General features: G+C 41.4%; 1 protein-coding gene across 1 annotated transcript in view; it reads left to right on the top strand.

Annotated features, from left to right (window-relative positions):
- Positions 1-1,119: 1,119 nt before the first annotated feature.
- ROR2 (receptor tyrosine kinase like orphan receptor 2) overlaps positions 1,120-20,247 on the top strand; it is a 151,189-nt gene continuing 132,061 nt past the window's right edge. Inside the window, exon 1 of the mRNA XM_080575104.1 lies at positions 1,120-1,827. Coding sequence (XP_080431230.1) covers positions 1,731-1,827 — 97 coding nt within the window. The 5' untranslated portion in view covers positions 1,120-1,730. The remainder of the gene's footprint in view (positions 1,828-20,247) is intronic.

Raw genomic sequence — 20,247 nt, 5'->3', positions numbered from 1 at the left:
CACATCATAGCATATCTGTTAAGCGGAAAGGTGCGATAATCATCAGGGCATATTAGCCTTTTTAGCACTGAAAGGAAAGTGCAAGTGCTTTGGAAGAGAAAGCATGTCTAATATACGCAGAGCTTTAGAAAAATTCAACCAGATTTCCAAAAGTGCAGACAAAAAACAGAAGAGGGTGGTGGGGGGGGTGGGGCGGAGGTGATCAAGGAGTGCAGAGTTGTTCATTCCAGAGGAAATTTGACAATTTAAGCTTTAGTGCAGCAAAATAAAGGTTGAGGGGTATTTCTCTTTCTATTTCAATAGAAAGGGGAAGTGGGAAGATACTTAAATGAAAAGATAATAGTGGCACGAGAGGCAAGGAATATAAACTGATCATGAATAAATTTAGACTGGAGATTGGAAATAGCTTTCTAAGCATTGAAGAGGCGAGGTCTGGAGCAGCCTTCTAATCAGAAGGGTGGAAATCATTTTTAAGAAAGAAAGTCCTCAGTACTCTAAAGTTGGGTTTCATTTGTTTATGAAAGGGATTACAAAAAGTGTTGTTGTGATGGCAAGGGACTGGATTCAGCCAGTCCTACATTCCTACCAAAGCGGGATCAGGACCTTCCTTTGTCATCTGTAGGTGCCAGAAGAATTTTCAAGGTGGAACTGGAGAGCTGAGAGGGAAGAAACGAGATGCAAAAGCAAGAAGAGAAGAGTATTTTGTAGCATTTTCTTGTGTTTGCAATAGAGAAATTTAATGTAAAATCGCTACCACTGAAACGTGTACGTTTAAAGCTTGATGGGGGGAAGTTGTTAAGAGATTTGTATATATTTATACATATACTAAGAGCATATATTCAGCATTACTCGAACTCACATCCTTAGTATCAAAGTCTAAAGAAAAGGGAAGTCTGTATTTGTGGAGAAGACATCTGACTAAATGTGCTGTTGAGTTATAACTTTAAAAGTACGTCAAACTAAGACGCGCCTTTTTGGCGCTCGTGATGCAGTTAACAGATGCCTGCTCCCGGGTCTGCGTTACCTTAGCGTGCTGGTTTATTTGAACTGCAGAAAGCATAAGCTAAAAAGGATTTAGGAAAGCATATTCAAATCGCGCTTACGGCGTCCTCATTTCCGGCAATAAATCATTTTCTGAAATGTTTTGAAGCCTTACTTGGGGGCAGAGGGCTCTCCTCCCTGCTCGGGACGGAAAGTAAAACTTAACTCCGGCCGTCCGGGGGGATTGGGAGCGTCGGCACTCGCCCCTCGGAAGGGCCGCGGGGCTTTCCCCCTGCCCGGGGGGCTCGGGACAGCGGGAGCCGGCCCGGAGGAGGGGGCAGCCCCCGGCAGAGGGTGCCGGAGCGCAGGGACCGTCCGCCCCTCGGCGCCTCTCCCTCCCCTCCACTGTGTCGGATTTGTCCCCGGTGACGTTGGGATGCTGGGGAAGGCGGAGGAGGAGGAGGAGGTGGAGGAGGAGGAGGAGGAGGAGGAGGAGGAGGAGGAGGAGGAGGGGAGAGGAGCGCGGCTCCCTCCGCCCCCAGTCGGGGACAGTCCGCTAGCGGCAGCGCAGAGCCGGGGCGGCGGTGCCGGGGACACCCGCTGCGCACCTCCCCGCTCCGCACCGCACCGCATCGCTTCGCACCGCACCGCACCGCTCCGCTCCGCTCCGCACCTCTCCGCGCAGGGCAGCGCAGCGCAGCGCGGCGGCACCGCTCCGCCCGCAGGGAGCCGGGCTCGCTCCGGGCAGCATGGTCCCCGCGGCGGGACCGGCCGGGCGGCGGGGGGCGGCGGGCCGCATCCTCACCCTGCTGGCGGCCGCAGCCATCCTCCGCCTCCGAGCCGCAGGTAAGGAGGGGATGCGACGGGGCGGGGGGGGAGAGGGAGACCCGCCGGAGTGGGGGACAACGCCGCCGCCGCCGCTTTTTGGGAAGGGGGTCTGCGGGGAAAAGGGGAGGGGGGCTTCCAGGGGAATGTGCTTGTGCGTTTGGGACCGGAGGAGCCGCCAGCATCCCCATTTGGTGTTGATTACTTTGTTTTGGTGTCCCTCTTTCTTTCTCTCCTTCCTTTTTTTTTTTTTTTTTTCCTCTCCTCTCTCTCCTACTTTTTCTTTTCTCTCTTTTTTTTTTTTTTTTTTTTTTTTTTGGTTCTTTGCAAAATGGAAACCTGATGTCGACTCCTTACGAGGGGGGCGGCGGTGGCCCCTCTCGAGGAGGGCTCGCCAAAAATTCACCTTCCCCCCCGGTGCATCCCCGCGCCTCGGCCCCGCTCCGGCGGCGGTGTGCGCTCCGTGCCCCCCCCCCCCCCGCCGCCGCCGGCGCGCACCGGAGCTGGGTGGTGGCGGTCGGTGGGAGGGGGGAAGAGGGAGAAAACAAAGGAAAAGTTCGGGGTTTTGTTGTTGCCGAGGGTGGATAGCAGCGAGTGGAGCCTCCTCCTTCAGTCTGCCCGCCCTCCAGCCCTCCCCTCGGAGCGGTTATAATAATGTGTTATTATTTGGGACGTTGAGTGTTGCCAGAACCTCAGCGGGAACCAGGGGGAGGGGGGGCCGGGGGCTTAAAGTCGAATGAGCGAGGGGCAGCCGCCGCGCTTGCAGCCGACGGAGGCTCAGCAGAGACTCCTTCTGTGTGTTTCCTAGCTCGGGAAGGTCCCGTGTCCCTTGGGTACCCGGCCGACCCTCGGCGACGGAGGAGATCTGCCTTTGGGCTCGGGAAACGCTAGGACTCGGTTCAGCGAGCTCCGCGATTGTTTTGGGGGCTGAATAAGCTGCCCTTATTAACATCTGACCTTGCGCCGCGGCAGCGGCAGAGCGGCTGCTGAACAGTTGGCAGTTTGTCCGGCACCTCCGAGGCGAGCGCCGTGATTTATAGGGACCTTAGGGAGCGTGTGGGGTTAGAGAGCCGCGATGGTGTAAGAGTTCCTGTAAAAGAAGCCGCATAACTTTTTTTTTTCTTTTTCCATTATTTTTTTTCTTCATTTATTTATTTACTTATAGTTTAATTATTTTTCCCCTTCCTTCCACGCACGCCTAAGATGTGTGGCGCTTTCGGAGCAGAAAGGGGGGTGGCTTACCCTTTTCGTTTTCCCCAGGATGTGAAACGCGCTGGGGGTGGGGGGGTGGGGAGGTGGGGTAGAAGCTGCCGGATTCAGTTCTTTGATCTTTCCTAAAACCATTCCCTCCAGAATTGCCCTCTCCCCTTTCGCGGCAGATAAACCTTGCTCAGAAACTCCTTCCCGGGGCGCTTCGCCTAGGGACTGAGGGCGAGGTGAGAGGAGGCACCGTTTCCGTGCCGGGCTGGAAAACCTTCCCCTGCTGTCCTGGCCGGGCGGGCGGGCGAGCAGCGCCTTCCTCCCCCGCCTTTCCCGACCCTGGCTTAATTGCACCGAGGTGCAGGAGGAGACCGATGATGTCTTTAAGGAAAAACAGTGATGCTGCAGATTAGAGGGGACTTGTTAATCAATTGCACGTTTGAAAGGGCTTTTCTTCCCTTTGTTGCTCTCGCTAATCCATTTACCTCTCCCCGGGAGGTGACAGATGCCTATATTTCCTGTTATTCAGCGCCGGGGTCCTAGGTCTTGCCATTTGTTGCCTTACCGTGAAGGGAGAGGGTCAGCAGAAAGCTAGAGGTCTGAGGGTTTTCCGGGGGGAGGGTGTCACCGCTCGCGGATTTGGGGTCAGTTCCCGTTGCGTTTATTTTTCCTAGCGCCTTTATTGCTCCTTTGAAGGGGGGGACCGCTAACAAATTGCGCGGGCTGCCCCCCGATCCTCCCCCCAGCGGGGTCTCGGGAGGGGGGTCTCCTGAGGCAGAGCCCTTCCCTCTCGCCTCGCTGCCTGCCTTTTTCCCACAGAAAAAGCCCCGAAACGCCGTGCCCCACGGACGGCGGCGCTTTCCTGCTTCTCCTGCCTGCGCTCATCACCCGTGGGCACCCCACGTCGGGGAAACGTCCTGGGGGCAGTGCACGACCGCAAACCGGCGCCGCAGGGGGACGCGTACACAACATTTGTGTATGTCTCCTCGCTCTGTGCTGCCCTGAAAGTGGGCTTGTGCTGGTGGTCCCAGCCAGCTGCGGGAAGCGTGAGCAGGCGGTGCGGCTGGGGGCTCCAGCGGCTGGGGGCATGGCAGCGACGGATCCTCGAGGGCTGCCGTCGTTAAATCTGTGCTCCTCTCTCTAATTAGAGTCGCTTAACGGCGAACAGAGTGTGTGTTCGCCCACGCTTAATTTCGGTGTTTATTTTTGAAAAAGGTTATTTCAGTCTTTTCTGGGCTCTCTTCGGAATACGACCGAGTTACCAAGGGACAGAGACTGGGATGTTGTTTTCCTGGAAGTGTCGGTGCACGCACGATGTGCTCCACTTCCAGGACACGCGCTGCGGTCTACTTAACTTGTTTCATGCCTTTACCGTTAAATAGGAATTTATTCGACCTGAAGTTAATACTCACGTGACTCACAAAGTATGCAGAACGTTGTGTTTAAAAAATAAATAATTTCTGTCAACAGAGTGTCTGGGAACGAAAACATAATGGTAACTCTGTGCTATGATTTTGCAAGCCCTGTGGTGCGTAAACTTCTATCCAACATTACAAAGAAAAAAAAACAACTCATTTCTTAGAGTACAGTGTTAGTGGAGAAATGAGTAAAGTACAGATTACTTCTGAGCACTTTTAAATACCTCACTACAAAAAGCTGTAAAATGCTTGAATCTTTAAAGTTGCATGGGATTTAGCTATAGCCCCCTCCTGACTTTAATAAATGAGATTCAGCTCTGGAAAGTGTACTTAGGTCACCTGGTAAAAGTCCATGCAGCTTTGAATACAAGGAATCTTCACAGAGCTTTTTAATAAATGGCATTGACTACGCAGACTACTTTAAGCATGACCAAACTTTAATCAAGTTTTTCTTGCGTTAATTAAATGGTTAAGCAATTCAGTCGTGAAGTTTATCCTAGGGTCAGGGGTTGACACCGAAAGATTTTTCCCCTGGAGTGTCTTGATTATGTTAAGTGTTTGTAATGGAATTGGTGTTTTCTCCTTAATCTCCTTTCTGCTGTAAATAGCATAGAAATGCAAGATGCAGGGAGAAAAGGACCAGTTGGCAGACCAGGCAAATTCGTCCTATTTAGTGAGCTTCCAGTTGTTTGCAGGAAAGGTGATCTTTTTCTACACTCACTGCACTTTCTATAAGGTGTGAATGGCTTCCAGAACTGTCGTTGGCATAGAAATATATTTGACCACTAATTAGGAATCAGACGGACAGACTTAACCCACTAGCCAATGAGAATTACATTGAAAAAGGAAGAATGGTAATAGGTATTCTCTTTCGTTTGATAGCCATGTGAATATTCTGTATATAAGACTTGCGTCCTCCTCACGGTTTCACTGTTTTTTTCAAAGACTGAAATTTAGATTTTGTGTTCAATGAAAATGTCAGCTAGAAGCCATCAGCATCTGAGGTCTTTAATCGTACTTTTGACCGAGATAATTTATTTTTCAGATCCTCTTTTTATTATTTTGAACGTTGCAGGCAAAGCAAAAATATGAAGCTAACTCCCTTCGGTTTTCCTACATAAATCTTTCTGTAGATGTTCTCTGCTGCGTTGTGCGGTTGCTCAGAGGAAAGAAATGCTACTTAGAGTATTCCATCTAATTTATAGCATCTGTCACTATGTTCTCTGTGCGAAGGATAGCTTGCTATTTAACTTTGTTTATTCATTGTGAGGCTGTTGCTTTGTAAAGGAAGTTGTCATTAGGCTCAGCATGTCTGGAAAGTATGCAAGTCCTCAAGTCTTCTAATCCAGTGACTACAAAGTAGTTAAAGCTTCAAAGAAAAGAAACGACAGGATTTTGGTGCACTGAAAGAAGATGCATTGTTTGTTAATCCTGCTTTTTATTGTTACTTATACTGCAGATTCCTGCAGCATTGCTAGTAACCATTCTGGGCAAACATCAATTTAACTTAAATGATTGCCTTTCCTCTTGGTTTTGTCTAAACGTGTGAGTGGTTTGGAGTGATCAACCCCTTTTGCATTCATTTTTTTCCAAGACTTTGCCATGCACTAATATTCATTTACAAACACCCAGCTAGATAGTTTTTCTGACACTCTCCACGACCTGACCCACAACTAATATTTTTCTCCTTCCATCTGTTTGCCCTCCTCAGCTACTTTGGGAAAGAATTTCCATTATTTTCTGAGCTATGTTGGTTGATGATCTATTTTTTTCAGAGATGAAAATGGCAGTATATGACTTTCCTGGTGGCAGTAAGACATTTTACAGAAAATCAGCATGATCCCTTACCTGTAGAGTATGTCTTTGCCTTTTAACTGGTAGTGGAAAACAGTTTTAATTTAAGAACAAAAATCTGCGTTACAATTTCAGTGAAAACAAGAAATCACAGTAAAAAATGCATTTTACTAGCTGTACATGCTTATTGTAATGGGGATAAGTAGATGCATCCCACTTACTGTAGGCTTAGCTAGCTTACCAGGTGCTTCACACGGGTCTGAAGCAATTTACAAAGTTTGTTGAAGAAGTAGTGTGTTAATATCCTATCAAGAGCTCCTGAGCTGGTTTAAGATTAGTTTGTACCTGCATAGGCTGTTGTGTGCACTGCTTCCTGAAACAAATGGGCTATGCTGCTGTCTGCTGATTGAATTGTTCTTCATTTGTACTGATGCTTTCTGGTTTTGCCACATAAACTGTCACAATGCATGTGCATCTGTGATGGTAAAGAAGTGTGGTACGCAATAGCTGATCAAAGAGAAAGGATAAAACGATATTGCTGTTTCAGTAGAAGGTATTTGAAGAATGAGCATGGTCTTATGTATCTGTTTTCTCTGAGTTCAGGACAGAGCAGACAGACATCACTGATATCCCCTCAAAGTGTTGTTAGTGTGCAGTATCACTGGCACCTGAAGCTCTTTGATTAGTTAGTTAAATCAGCAAGCTCTGATACTCTACTGACGGGGAAAAGGACTCGGCAGTAGTGAAATGCTACATGGGCAGAGGAGAACAGAGAATTTGCATGATGAAAATAGACAAGACCTTTTCAGTAAACGCTATGTTGCTTTTGCTGGAGCAACAGGAAGATGTTTTGTGGTGGTACTGCTTGCAGGAAATGCCAAGTGAAATCATAGAATCATAGAATCATAGAATATCCTGAGTTGGAAGGGACCCTTAAGGATCATCAAGTCCAACTCTTGATACCGCACAGGTCTACCCAAAAGTTCAGACCATGTGACTAAGTGCACAGTCCAATCTCTTCTTAAATTCAGACAGGCTCGGTGCAGTGACCACTTCCCTGGGGAGCCTGTTCCAGTGCCTGGGGAGCCTGTTCCAGTGATCAATGGGAAAATCAATGGGAAATCAATGGGAAACTGTTCCAGACTCCAGTGTCCCCAGTATCTAGTTTTAAAAGCTGAGTAGCCCAATCAGGCACTTCTATTGGGTCTCCATAGGTATTTTGTCACTGAGCTCTACATCAATTTCAAATGGCACCCATGCATCTAAGTATAATTTTAGATTTGATGGTTCCTCTTCAGGTGATGTAAACATTTAAAAAGAAACTACAAGCACACATTTGATTCTCTCTTGAAAGAAAAAACCCTATGTACGTATCATCACATCTGTGGAACCTCTACAGAGTTTAGATTTCTTCTGTCTTCTAATTGCTCTGCTTGGACTTTTCCTCTAATATCCGTAGCATAAATGTTTTATTCTGTAACTCCAGGTTATTGCCCCTTGTCCTCATCAATACTGCTCTAGGATGTTCATTCAGCAGTTCATCTGGTAAGTATTATTTCAAGATGCAGTGGCTTCTGTAACTGTTTTCCTTGCTTTCGGTAGTTTAACACAACCACTCCCCAACCCCCCAGTTAGTTCTCCAAAAATTATGAAGTTTCACTTTTCAGAACAATGTACGTGACTGCCCTGTTTAATCATAAATTAAATGATCAAAGAAATAATTCCTTACCAAAGTATTAACACAGTCACATATCCAAGCGTAGAGTAGATAGAAGACAACTAGCTCACAGCAATAAGCAGTAAGAATTTTTTCCATGTTTCTTAAGGAAAAAAAATAAAAAGAAGAAAAACTATGTTGTAAATAGTAGAGTTTGATTTGTTGTAGTCAAATGCAGAAACATTCTCTTCTACATTACATGAACTGTAAGCAAAAAGAAAGTCATCGTATGCGAGTCTAAAAGAGGAGTCAAAGAGCTCTACCCAAATACAAACTAGCAAGACTGGCAGACCCCTGCACAAGTGCAGGATCTTTCTTTGCTCCTTGTTGACAACAGCAGAGGTAGGTCCCAAACCTCTAGCTTGGGCTTCTGGGAGACACCACAGATTTTTCTGAAGAACAAAATTCATGAGCAGAGAAAGAAAAATCTTAGTAGGGGGTTAATTCAGAGCAGTGCTCAGTCATTTGAGTTGTCATTTACAGTAAAATGTTAGAATTAATCATTAAAAAAAATATTTTTAAAGAAATTAATATTCCACTTTCAATACCCTTAACAAGCTGTAACTATTGTACTTCTTAATTGCATATGGACAGACACCATTCATAACTAGCAGGACTGCTGAAAGAAGTTGCCTCCTTCCACATCCCCAGTTCTTCATCTTTTCCTTCCTGCTGGGTGTTACTGCCTTTTGAGATCTTCTGTCAGAGCAGTGGGTGGGCTTTCAGCACCTGGTTTCAGTCAATGTTGGCAAAATCCATTCACTTGGTCTAAACTAAGATGGTTGATTTCGTCATTGATGAACACATGAGCTCTCATATGAGCAAGCACTGACAACAGGCCAGAGGAAGTTATAGCTTTTATAGTGCTGGTTACCAGGCTGGGGATTAGAAGGAGGTCACCAGTTTCACTGCCCAGTTTAGATATGGCAGACTTTGGTAAGAACATTTCACTGATTAGCTGGGAGAAGGATGGGAACTCTGGCAGCAGTAGCATCTTCCAACAGCAGAAGTAATGAATCTCCATTTAGTTCACAATACCCTGTCACACACTTTCCTCAATTCTTCCTTCATGCTTTATAATTGCTTCCCATAAACACTTGTAAAACTAATCATTATCTTTCCTTGGTGTGATGTCTCCAGAAATCTCTCATTTAATGGTTAAGCTAACTGTGTGCTGTCATGCTGGTCACTATTGTCTGTTTCTTTGTATGCTTTGTCTTAAATTTGTCTCATATCACAAGCTATTTAATACTTCATTGACTAACCCTGGTTAATTACTGGATTTCCATGAGGGTTCAGGTGTATATAAAGAAATAACAATCTGTTACTGGTACAGTAAGTCTGTGTGAGAGAGATACAGTAAAACTAGTTGTCTGTGGGATCAACAGTGCTGGCACAAGGGAAGGAGTGGGACTGCACAGCTGGTGGCAGGAGGGCTGAGTCACAGCAGCGCCTCCGGGGATCAGGTGAGGATGCTGTGGGACATCCTCACAGAAGCTCTCTTGGATGTAGAACAAATAAAGGTTTGATGAAAGAAGAACAAGACATTTCTGCAATGCAAAAGGCAAGAAGGACAGTACTAGAAACATTCATCAAATTTATCTGGATTTGTATGCATCAGAAATATTGCTGGATACAGCAAGATCAGAAAACGAAAACAATATGAATAGTACTACTTGACAGACCTGGACTATAACAGCTAAGTTACTTTAAAATAGGTTTTGTGAATTTCTTCTATGAACCAGTAATAATAATAACAATAATAAAAAAGCTGTTTGAAAACTTAAGAGACCCTGATGATGTATAAAATCTTCTGCACACTTGATCACCGTAAACTTTTAGAAGGAAGTTATATGATGGAAAGTACATGTTGAGATTTCATAGTGTATAAAATGAGTGCATAATCTGGGAGAAAATTTGACAAGCTTTTCCTGTAGCTACTGCTAGTGTAGAAGACGACATGTCAGAATTAAATTATAGAAAAACAACAATAACAAACATAATGATGTGGCAGTGATGTTTCTGTATGTATTAATTTCTACCTGTTATTACAAAAAGAAAAACATTAGAAGAAAACATAAAGAGGCAAGTGGAAGCTATGCCAATACATTTTAGATAGCATATCCGAATGTAATACACTGCTTTATTTTAGACAGTAAAAATCTTGTTCTGATTCAAAATGTGTGTTGGTGTGTATATTTCACTAACATGCGAAGGAAGCATTTTCCTTTATGAACAGTTGTGCCTGCCCTGAGGTGTGCTTGTCAAGTAACATGAAATCACCCAAACCTGATAGAAGAGAGCTGACTGGCCAAAAATGAGCCCTGCAGAACCCACCCAAGGGCTGGTGGAGCTGGCTCGCTGACTGTCCCCAGGAGCCTGGATGCTGTCACAGGAGAGGCTGGAGGGCGGCATGCGGCAGCCTCAGCACAGAATCACCTAAATCCCCACAGGGCTCTGCTCTCAGAGACAGAAAATGTGATATGCAGAAATATTAGCATGACTGTGTGGGCTAGAAATTTTAGAGACACTTTTCGCAATATTCTCACACCTGATGGCTATCTAAGATTCAGATTCTGCAGGTCTGAGCCTAACGTGTGTTCCTTAAATAAAAATCTCACTCGCCTCGAAAGTCTAGTCTGCAAACAAGTGTTTAATTAGTTGTTGGTTACTTCTTCTCACCACAGATACCCTTCGTCATTTATTGTGTGTGAGTAGTCGAACCTCTTTCAGTTGTGGTTTAGGCTGGGTTTTGGGATTCCAATCTGTTTTGTATTGCATTGTACCAGCTAAGAATGCATAATCATTTTAAATTAAGTGTGCTAACAAAGCATGAGAGTCTTTTTAGTAGAATAAACAATGAAATATGCAAAAGGAAAATTTTGTGAAGGTTATACAGATCTATTAAATCTTCAATCTATTAAAGTTTTTTTTTGTTGTTGTTGTTATTTAACTAAAACTACTTGAATATTCTAAGTTCAAAATGCATCTAGCTGTAACTACATTTTTAATTTGTTGTCTTTCTGTGGAGAAATACAAATCATGCTTCTTTAGAAGGGATTTGAAGCACTTTTCCCATACAGTTGCAAAGAAAAAAACAGAGGAGATTCTGACATAGAAACCAAGGAATTATGTTCATATGAGAAATTCCTTTACTGGCAATGGGAAATAAAAATCATTTAAAGTATCCTAGGAAACCAATAGCTGAAGGGTGACCTTAAACATAAAATAATATTTTAAAATATTGTCGTTATATTGGTGGTTAATGATGACTTCCTTCATGATAGACCAGAATCCCTTACAAAGGGGAAAGTTGTATTATGTAGATAAAATTACAAGCTTGGACAGGATCTGAACCAAACCTACATAAGGAAAATACATTGGCTGTTTTTTTTTTTTTTATAATTTTAAAAATAACCATGCTTCCATGTTCTGCCTGGAAGCAATTTAATACAACAAATTGACTTTTTTTTTTTTTTTTTAAGAATTTCCAGCCAGACCAGAAGCAGTAGTTAATAAATATCTTGTGAGGGTGAGTCTGTTCTTTATGCTTGGTTTTGCAAACTCAGTGAATTTGGATATTAATATCTAAAATTGTAGATACTTATTCAACCTGTTTTTCTAGAACTGATCTCACAGTTATCTTTTTCTGTCTTGGTCTTTGTAGAAACAGGATTCAGAGATCGTTTCTCTCATAGGTAATAGAGAATCTGCATCACATTCCTGATATTGTGGCTTTCAAAGAAGCAAAAAAAAAAAAAATTGCAAATTTTATGTCTAGAGAGTATTTGAATAATGTTTTTGAAAAACACACAAATATTTTTGTCAGTGTTATTTATCAGTATACCAAAGGTAGGAAAAACTTTAAATCATGCCAGTCAAAGCCAAGAGCATATAGAGTTAGGAAAGTCAAATTTCAGAAGTTAACCTCTTCCACAATCTGAAGCTCAAATCTAAAGTTAGGAACAGTTTTGATTCTGGAACTTGGGGATGGATATGTTTACACAGGAAAGTACCGCAAAAAGGGAAGGTATAATTTTACAGCCCATCTTCAATATTCGAAAAAGTGGCAAACATTACCTCACATTTACCAAACACTTACTGTGTCCACAGAGGTTGTTATTAGAAAGTACTAGTTCAGTGTGAAACCACAGAGTAAACTAGGTGTAGTAACTTCTTCCTGCAGAGAAGTCTTCAGTGATCAGTGAAATACCAGAAATGTCATCTCTGTTAGTTTTGGTCATTGGTACATGGTTTACCATTTCTAGAAATAAACAGAAAAAAAAAATCAAAGCTTAGTGTTGGTGTGTTAGGCATCATAGAAATTCTTCAAGTGTCTTTTAAGTCTCAAGAGCTTCAGAAACAACTGTATCATTAAAGGAAAAGGGGACCTCAAGAGGTCCGATTATCTGTTCTTCAAGACAGAACCACCTACTGCCAGCATAGCCTGTTCTCAGGAGGTGACAGGAGCAGAGGCTGAGTGACCTCCATAAGCAAGCACATGGGCATGAATATAGGCAGGCAGAGTATATACTCTTCCGTGGTTGCGGTTTAAATGCATTACTCCATGTTACTCTTCATTCCTCCACCCCTTGTAGCTGTACTGTAGGATTTTCGCAAGCTTTGAAACATCTCCTGAACTTTGAAACAAACCCTTTTCAAAAACGGTATTGTTTTCTTATAGATATCCCTTCTTAGAGCCTCCCCCAACACAAAATGATTTCCCCAGCCTTCTCTCTTATATCATGTTTTCTGAATCTCTTGGCCATGCTCATTCTTTCCCACTGGCCTTTCTCCAGAACATCTTTCTTGAAGTGCACTAACCCAAATTGGAGTATTCCAGCTCAGGCTGTACCAGCACTGGGTAAAGGAAAAGGGTTATTTCCTATATTTACTAGATGACGTTGCTTTTATTTCCCCAAGTGATGTCTGACTGTTTTGTGGCAGAATGGCATTGCTCAAGTTCTGATCTGCTCCAGATCTTTTATGCAGATTGTTGCCAAGACTGTTCATCCTCATTCTGCACCAGTGCGATTTTTTAAGCATGGAAACCTCTCCTTGTCGTTACTGAACTGCATTTCTTCATTTCTGCCCATTGCATACCATTTTTTTGGCTGACATTTTCTCTCATCTGCCAAGATCAGAAGCTGGCAATGCCTTGCACCTTGGTATTGTCTGTGGATTTCAATAAGTGGGGTATCATTAGCACCAAAACTCATTAAACTCCATTGTAGCAGTTAATTTTTGATAATTAACTCTTATTAGAGTTTTCCAATGAGTTTGCATTCACCTCCACATCATGTTTTCATATTTCACCTATGAGAACCATGTGAGATTGTTACTCCTCAAACTAAGCAATGCCTTCATTTTCCCTTGGTGCCTTAGCTTCATGCTGTTATTCAGTGCAGGATGGGAGATGTTATATTACAGTCCTTGGGAGGTAAACTTCCCTCGGCAGAAACTCTTGTGATGTGTCTAAGTTTTGCTTCTGTGGTTTCTTCTTAAATAACTTGCCTTTCTGTAACTTATCACAGTATTTTGTCATAACTGTACCAGAGGATAAAATTCATCATTTTGAAAGGTGGAGTTCAGACATCACTATTTCCAAAGATACATTTTTTTTCCTGAGTTCAGACAAAGTTCATAGAAAACCTATTGCAAATAATGGTTTGTCTTTCTCTTTAATATCACGTCTGCATCATTTAAAAAGATTAAAATTATATTCTTTAATCTCATACTGGTTAATGTTTTCTTGCCCCCCCCTTTTGTTCTTTTTTTTTTTTCCAATTTAAAATATGATATTCTGTGAGTCATATGTTGCAAGACCATGCAATTTATTAAAACTACTGTATGTTTCAGAGTATATGATGTAATCTCAGTTTTAAACATTAACATTCATCCAAAATAACTTATGGTCTTAGAATTGTTAGAAATAATGTAAGAATAAATATATGCACTTCTCATTGTCTCAATGGGATTGTCCATAGTTCTGTAACTCCCACCTTCTTGTCCTTTGCCTTCACTTTACTTTTCTGTTCCCAGGGATTTATTTTTTCCCTATGTTATATTTCACTCTGAGACTTTTCTTTTTCTTTTTTTTTTTTTTTTTTGACTAATCTTTGCCCCCGTTACTTACCACTTTAGATCTAAGGAACTCTCACACGTACTGTGGTGGCCACTGAGGGTAGGAAGCACTTCAAAGTGATTCACAGTGCCTGTTGTCTGGAAAAAAAATATCTAAATAGGAGGTAGAGTGAAATACTCCAAAAAGATGGTTGTCAGTGACTAACTGAGCCATTATTAAGATTCCTTCATATTGTTGCTTCAGAAAGTCTGCTGGTATCAGTGTCTGTACTTCTCTTTTGTAGGACACAGGAGTGAAACCAGGAAAGAATGAAATGGGGAGCACAGCTCTGATGAGGTGGGAGTAGGCTGGGGTGGATGGACTCGTCTGAGCAGAGGAGCTGGATTCTTATCCCGTTTATGAAGAAAAGATGTCTGTGGGGTGAGGAAATGGGGTTAGGGTTGTGTGAATTTGTGATAGCAAGGATAGGGGAGGCTAAGTTTCTCATGTGTGCAGACAGGTTAGAAACTATTAGAAACTTCTACTACTGTCTTAACAGGTACTAAGCACAGCACTGAACTGTGCTTCAAGAAGTCCTGCCCTATATTTTCTCTACTTTTTTGTTATTCAGGAGGTATAATGTAAGCAATGACACTGTGTTTCACCATGGGTTGTATAGCAGGTTTTATATAAGAAGAGTTTATAACTGCTGCAGTGGTTGGCTACTTCAAATACCATGCCCAATTTGAAACACTCAGAGTGACAGAGGAGGATTTTATTATTAATTTTACCATCTACAGGTCCTGTCACTTTGAGAACTATAACATTACAGAAAAAACAGTGGATTTGGCATGTTTCAGAAAATATACATGCCTCGTTTCTTCAGATCAAAACTGTAATTACGAAATACTGGAAATAGTGACCTCCTTTGCACGTCTGATCTATGCAAACCCTTTGTGGTGTTTATTCATTTAATTGTTTTTAATCTGTGCTGCTTTATCTTATTTTACTTTTATTTTATGTATTTTCCTCCTTTGAACTAGTGAGACCACTCTCTTTGGTAATTCTGAGTCAGTTAGGTCAGCCCTGGGCTTTTCTGAGTGGAGACTGCCAAGTTTTTCTAAAATGTGTGGTGGTTGAGGGATTAGAAAGAATGTCCAAAAGGGACTGAGACTAGAGACCTCCAAATGTCTTTAATTTAAAACCATAATTTGGAAGGATTCTTCCTGAGTCCCAAGAGAAAAAACCAATGCTTTCATTTATGCTATTAGTCATCATTCCCTCCACAAACAGGGTTCCCCTCCCATCTGCAAAGGCTACAGTTTGTTTTGCTGCTTTAACAAAAATGAGTTTAGTTGATTTAATGTTCTGTTTTGTGATGAAGTGTCTTACCTAGGTCATAGTTTAGCTGTTAACAAGATATTTATGAAGTGGTAAGATTTCTCTGTTCTGTGGTGAATTCAGTCTCTAGAGTGGGACAAAATGCTATTTAACTAGCAAATAAAGTAGTTCAGCTTCATATTATATGTTGAAGTTAAATGCAACAATTTTAATCTTTTAGTAACCACTTAAATGAGTGGAGTATCTGGAATGCCTCAAAACTCAAGTAATTTGACCTCTACTATAGGAAAAGCTAAAGCCATTTCAGATAGCTTAGTATTGCAAGTAGCTATGCAAAGGAAAATGTTGGACTTAGAAACCAAGTTAAATTCATAGTTTTATTCAATGTGCCAACTGTAAAATGCAGCTGAAGACAAGTAGCTTATTCTTGAACTTCTTTTTTTTTTTTTTTTCAGTATTCAAGACTGGTTTTAATAACATCAAATGCTGTGCTAAATCCTTATAAGTATTTGAAGCTAGCATTTGAGATGTTATGCTGGAAGCATTTATTGTCTGACATGTAAAAACAGTGTTACAGTGTTACCAGTGGTATGCTTCCCACCTTTCTGTATAGTATTTATTAGCGTCTAACACTATCAAAGCCATAGTACGTAAGACCCAAGCAGCAGGGGCCTTCATGTTCAAGGTGTTCCCCAGACATTTGGTGCAAATACAGTTATTTTTAAATGAATTCTGCATCAACCATGGCTTCAGCAAAAGTTTTGAAAATAACATTAGCTAGTATTTCACCTGCCTCTATGAACCAGCAGTGGTTTATCTCTATGCCTTTCACATGTACTAAAAAAAAAATATATTTATGAGTTCTTTCGCAACCCAGTTGTCCATCAACAGACTTTATCAGGTATGATCTGTGATGTACTGAATTGTGTGATAAATAATAGAATAGCACTGACATGATAAGTAAAAATTAGCAAGCTGTGCCATTAATTCCTTGGTCACATTTAATTAGCTCTGGAGTATCAGCCCAGCTCTGCAGAAATAACTTTTACAAAATCCTTAGGGGTCCCATTTTAATTGAATAGTCAGTCATCTGAACATCTATTTCTGTGGACAAACTTGTGAAGCATGAGTTGTTCAGAACTGAAAACCCGTAAAACTTATTGTAAAAATCTATGGACTGTTCTGCCATTTTCCGGCTAGCAGTCATATGGTGAGCTGAACTTTAAAAGACCTGGTTCCATAAACACATTATACATTTTATTTTGCTTATAAACAGATTAACAATCTTCCAAAACTCCTGTTGCAAAGTAAAAGAATTTTATGAATACTGATAATTTTCAAATTGCATGAGAGTGTGAGATGGTTTCATGCATCTTAATCTTACAAAGGAGGAAATTGAGGCAGATGGAAGTTACACGGTGTGTGCTGAGAGCAGAGAGGTTTGTGTGAGAGCAAGTTTCTGTCACCACACATGACTGTGTTTATACATAATGCAATGTTTAATTGGGAACTCCTTAAAGCTGTAAGAAAGATAACAGATCAAAATCAAAAAAGATAAAACCCCTGCAAGAAAAATTCCTATGGCGGATTGGGATTCACGTAGAAGCAAAGCAGTTAGCTTGCTGATATTTTTATCCAAGGTAATGTGAAATTTAATAAATATCTTGTCATACAGGTACCCTACTGCATGTAAGTAACTTTGTTGTACTGCCATGGTTCTTTTTAACGAGTATTGGGTAAAAGAAGGGGTCAGACAACATAACATAAATGACAGAAACTCAAGAACTTATGGTATTTCTAGAGCAGTATCATGGACAAGTTGATACCAACCAGAATTGCTAAGGGACTTATAAAGGTCTGTTTGCAGATTAAAACAGAAACCTAAGAGAAAAATTGGTATGTCATAAATTGAAGTAAACTTCAAAATCGTTCTAAAATGGCTGAGTCTAAGATCTTCTCTTGTTATTAAAATGGGCTTATAAGAAAACAGGAAAATGTACATGTATATCTAGAAAGTAATTGAATTATGGAAGCATTGTGTTTTATGATTCTAGTATAGGTTTGGAGAAAATGAGTGTTTTCCAGATTGATATAACCAGTGATTAGAAAATTACTTAGTTCCTATTTTTTTTTTTCTTTAATGGCAATTCCAACTTCTATTCCCACAAAGATAAAGTTAAAATACTTGTCCTACTTGATGTCCACTGGTCATTATTTCTGTATGCCATCGTTTACTCGACATCAGTTCAAGCAGATTCCTAGAGTCCTAGTGTGCAGGACAGACATTCCAGCTTGGGAACACTCTGAAGTTTTATGGGGATAGGAGCAGGGATTTGGTGTGAAAGAGGAGACTGAGTGGTGGAGAGCCTTGTTGGGAATGGAAAGCTAAAACATCCTGCTGCAGTTGAAGAAAAGCATCACTTGCACCAGGAATTCAGAGAAGTAACTTTCACAGGTGGATAGTGTGGATGTGAAAATTTTGGCTTGCCTTAAAGAACGAGGTTTTTCACATTAAAAGTGTGTAATTTTTTTTCAGTTTACATGAGGAAGTGCACACCAAGAAACATGCACACCTCTAAAGGAAATGGCAAGAGTTTTCTCCAGCTGAGTTTTTACATGCTGTTGACTACAGGAGTGCCACATGTTGCTAATGGGTATCTTGCTTGCAATTCCTTTTTTTTCCCTCATTCTTTATTCTGTTTATGTAACTGTAGAACATGGAGGCTGATGCTGGGTACAGTGTAATAGCACAAAAAGTGTAAAGTCTATCTTCAGCTGTTGTAAGTTGGCATGATTCAATTGCAGTCAACGAAGTCACACTCAGGATGTTACAAAATATTCAAACAAGGATTAAATATAGGGTGTCTCAGACTTGACAGATGAAGTTTCTAATTGCTGAAGATGTTTTAGATTAGAAAGTCTGTGTTCAAGCCAACTGGCCTCCCCTTGAAGCAATATAGACGTTGTAAATAACAACATTCCTCTGGCCACAGATCAAGATACAGGAACTGATTTAATCTTGGACTTCTGTATATCTTTGCAACTGCTTATAATTAAATTTCAAAATACCTGGGTTTTGTCCTTCTGTTAACATTTAGTTAAGAGATGCTTGGACGCTATTGTTTGGATTACTTGATTACAGTTTATAGCTGTTCATTATTTGCTTTTTTTTTTTTTTTTTTTTCCTCAGTGTAAATCAGAAAGGTGAGGTATTTTAGATTGCTAACAGGATATAGCTTCTTTTTGACACTAAAGGGAAACTGGTTAAAATAAAAGATCATTTAGAAATTTGGCTTTGTGCCTCTGTAATGCGTGCTATCCTGGTAGATACGCTAATGAATGTGTAGATTTTCCTGAGTATAGAATGAAGTGCAGGCTGATGTGAAGTTTGATAGTTTCCTGCTGTAGTGTAGGAATATGTTGTTCTATACCTCTTGCTCTTATGTTCACTCCTCAATATGAGGCTTGTGAAGACAGAATTGAAGGCTAGATCTTGGTTTTGCTTTTTGACTTATTGGAGCAAGGACCACAGGAAATTTCAGCCTTTAGTCTGCCTTAATTTACAGCAGTGTGCTTATTCTCAGGCTTATCTCTGCACTTTTACTGGGGACAGTATTTCATTTAAATGGAGAGCCCAGCCAAAGGCCACAGGTGGTGTGGCTCCTGATGGGCTGAATTTAAAGCAGTGGTCAAGCAGAAGAGGCAGATGTTCAGTTGCGAGATGAACTGATTACAAAGTCTAATAGTAAATGGAATGACAAAAAGTTAAAACAGTTGCAATAGGTCATTAGTTAGGCTAGACGGAAAAATGCAGTGGCACTTTGTGTGGTCTGGGGCAGTCAGGGCTGGAAGGGAACTCAGTCCCTCATGGGGTCCCTTACCTGCTCAGGGCACGGCTAGCATTATTACATGTTGAACAGTCTTTCAAGCGTTAGTTCAGAGATTCCTCTCCCTCAACACTCACTCTCTCTTACCAAGAACCCATCCGCAGTTACAATCGACAACAGAAATAAGTTACGACTTCTACAGGCTTAAAGAAAGTCTGAAGTTTAGGTCAGTTCCTTAACACTGTGTTTTGCCACAACTTCTCAGACTGTTAGAAGGAAAATAACTAGATACTAAAATGTACATTTTTTCTCATTCTTTTTCTTTGTTTTGTTTTGTTTTTAGGGCTCCAGGATATTACAGCTTTCTTTTTAGGCTTGGACACCTTCCCGTCTTCCACTCTATCTTTTAAGTTAAACACCCAAAGAAAACAACAATAAAAACAACAGAGCTTTCACTAAAGCATCATGGATTTCTTTCAGCAGCTCTCTTTTACAGTGTCTTTCATCTTTTCATCTTTCCTTTTTTTTTTTTTTCCCTGACCATTAGAGAACCACAGTTTTAAATTAAGAAAAGTGAGTCAAACTTCTGCCTGTAATGTTTGATTTAATGTGGAGTGACTTGACAGCCTAAGTCACCAGTGCTTTAATTTCTCTCCATGCGTAATATGAATGATACTGTGAGTCAGTGGGGACCTGAGGATCCTTACTGTTTAATGCTTTGAAGATGTAGTTATATAGCTGTAATTACTGATAATAACTGAACTAAGCCCTTTCTCTTTAACAGGCAATGCATCTTTTTGTGATTTCTTTTATTTGCATTGTCTACTTTAGCTACTTTTCAGACAGAGTTGTTGAAGTGCCATCTAGCCTTGAGAACTCTTGTCCTGTTTGAACTATTCTTCTTGCTAATTGCCCAAGAGCTGCAGGATCTCAGCTGCTATTATATTTGCCTAATATAATTTAGGTGAATGCCCTCCTAGCCCAACTGTTTCTTTGAAATACTGATAAATTTCATAGAGTTTACAGGTGTATTACTCTAGCCCTCAAGTTTTCATCAGAGATTTCCCCCCTCCCTTTTGT

The sequence above is a fragment of the Anser brachyrhynchus genome (assembly GCF_964034855.1).
Source record: "Anser brachyrhynchus genome assembly, chromosome: Z".
In the NCBI taxonomy this organism is placed as follows: domain Eukaryota; kingdom Metazoa; phylum Chordata; class Aves; order Anseriformes; family Anatidae; genus Anser; species Anser brachyrhynchus.
This window is presented reverse-complemented; position numbering and strand designations above follow the sequence as displayed.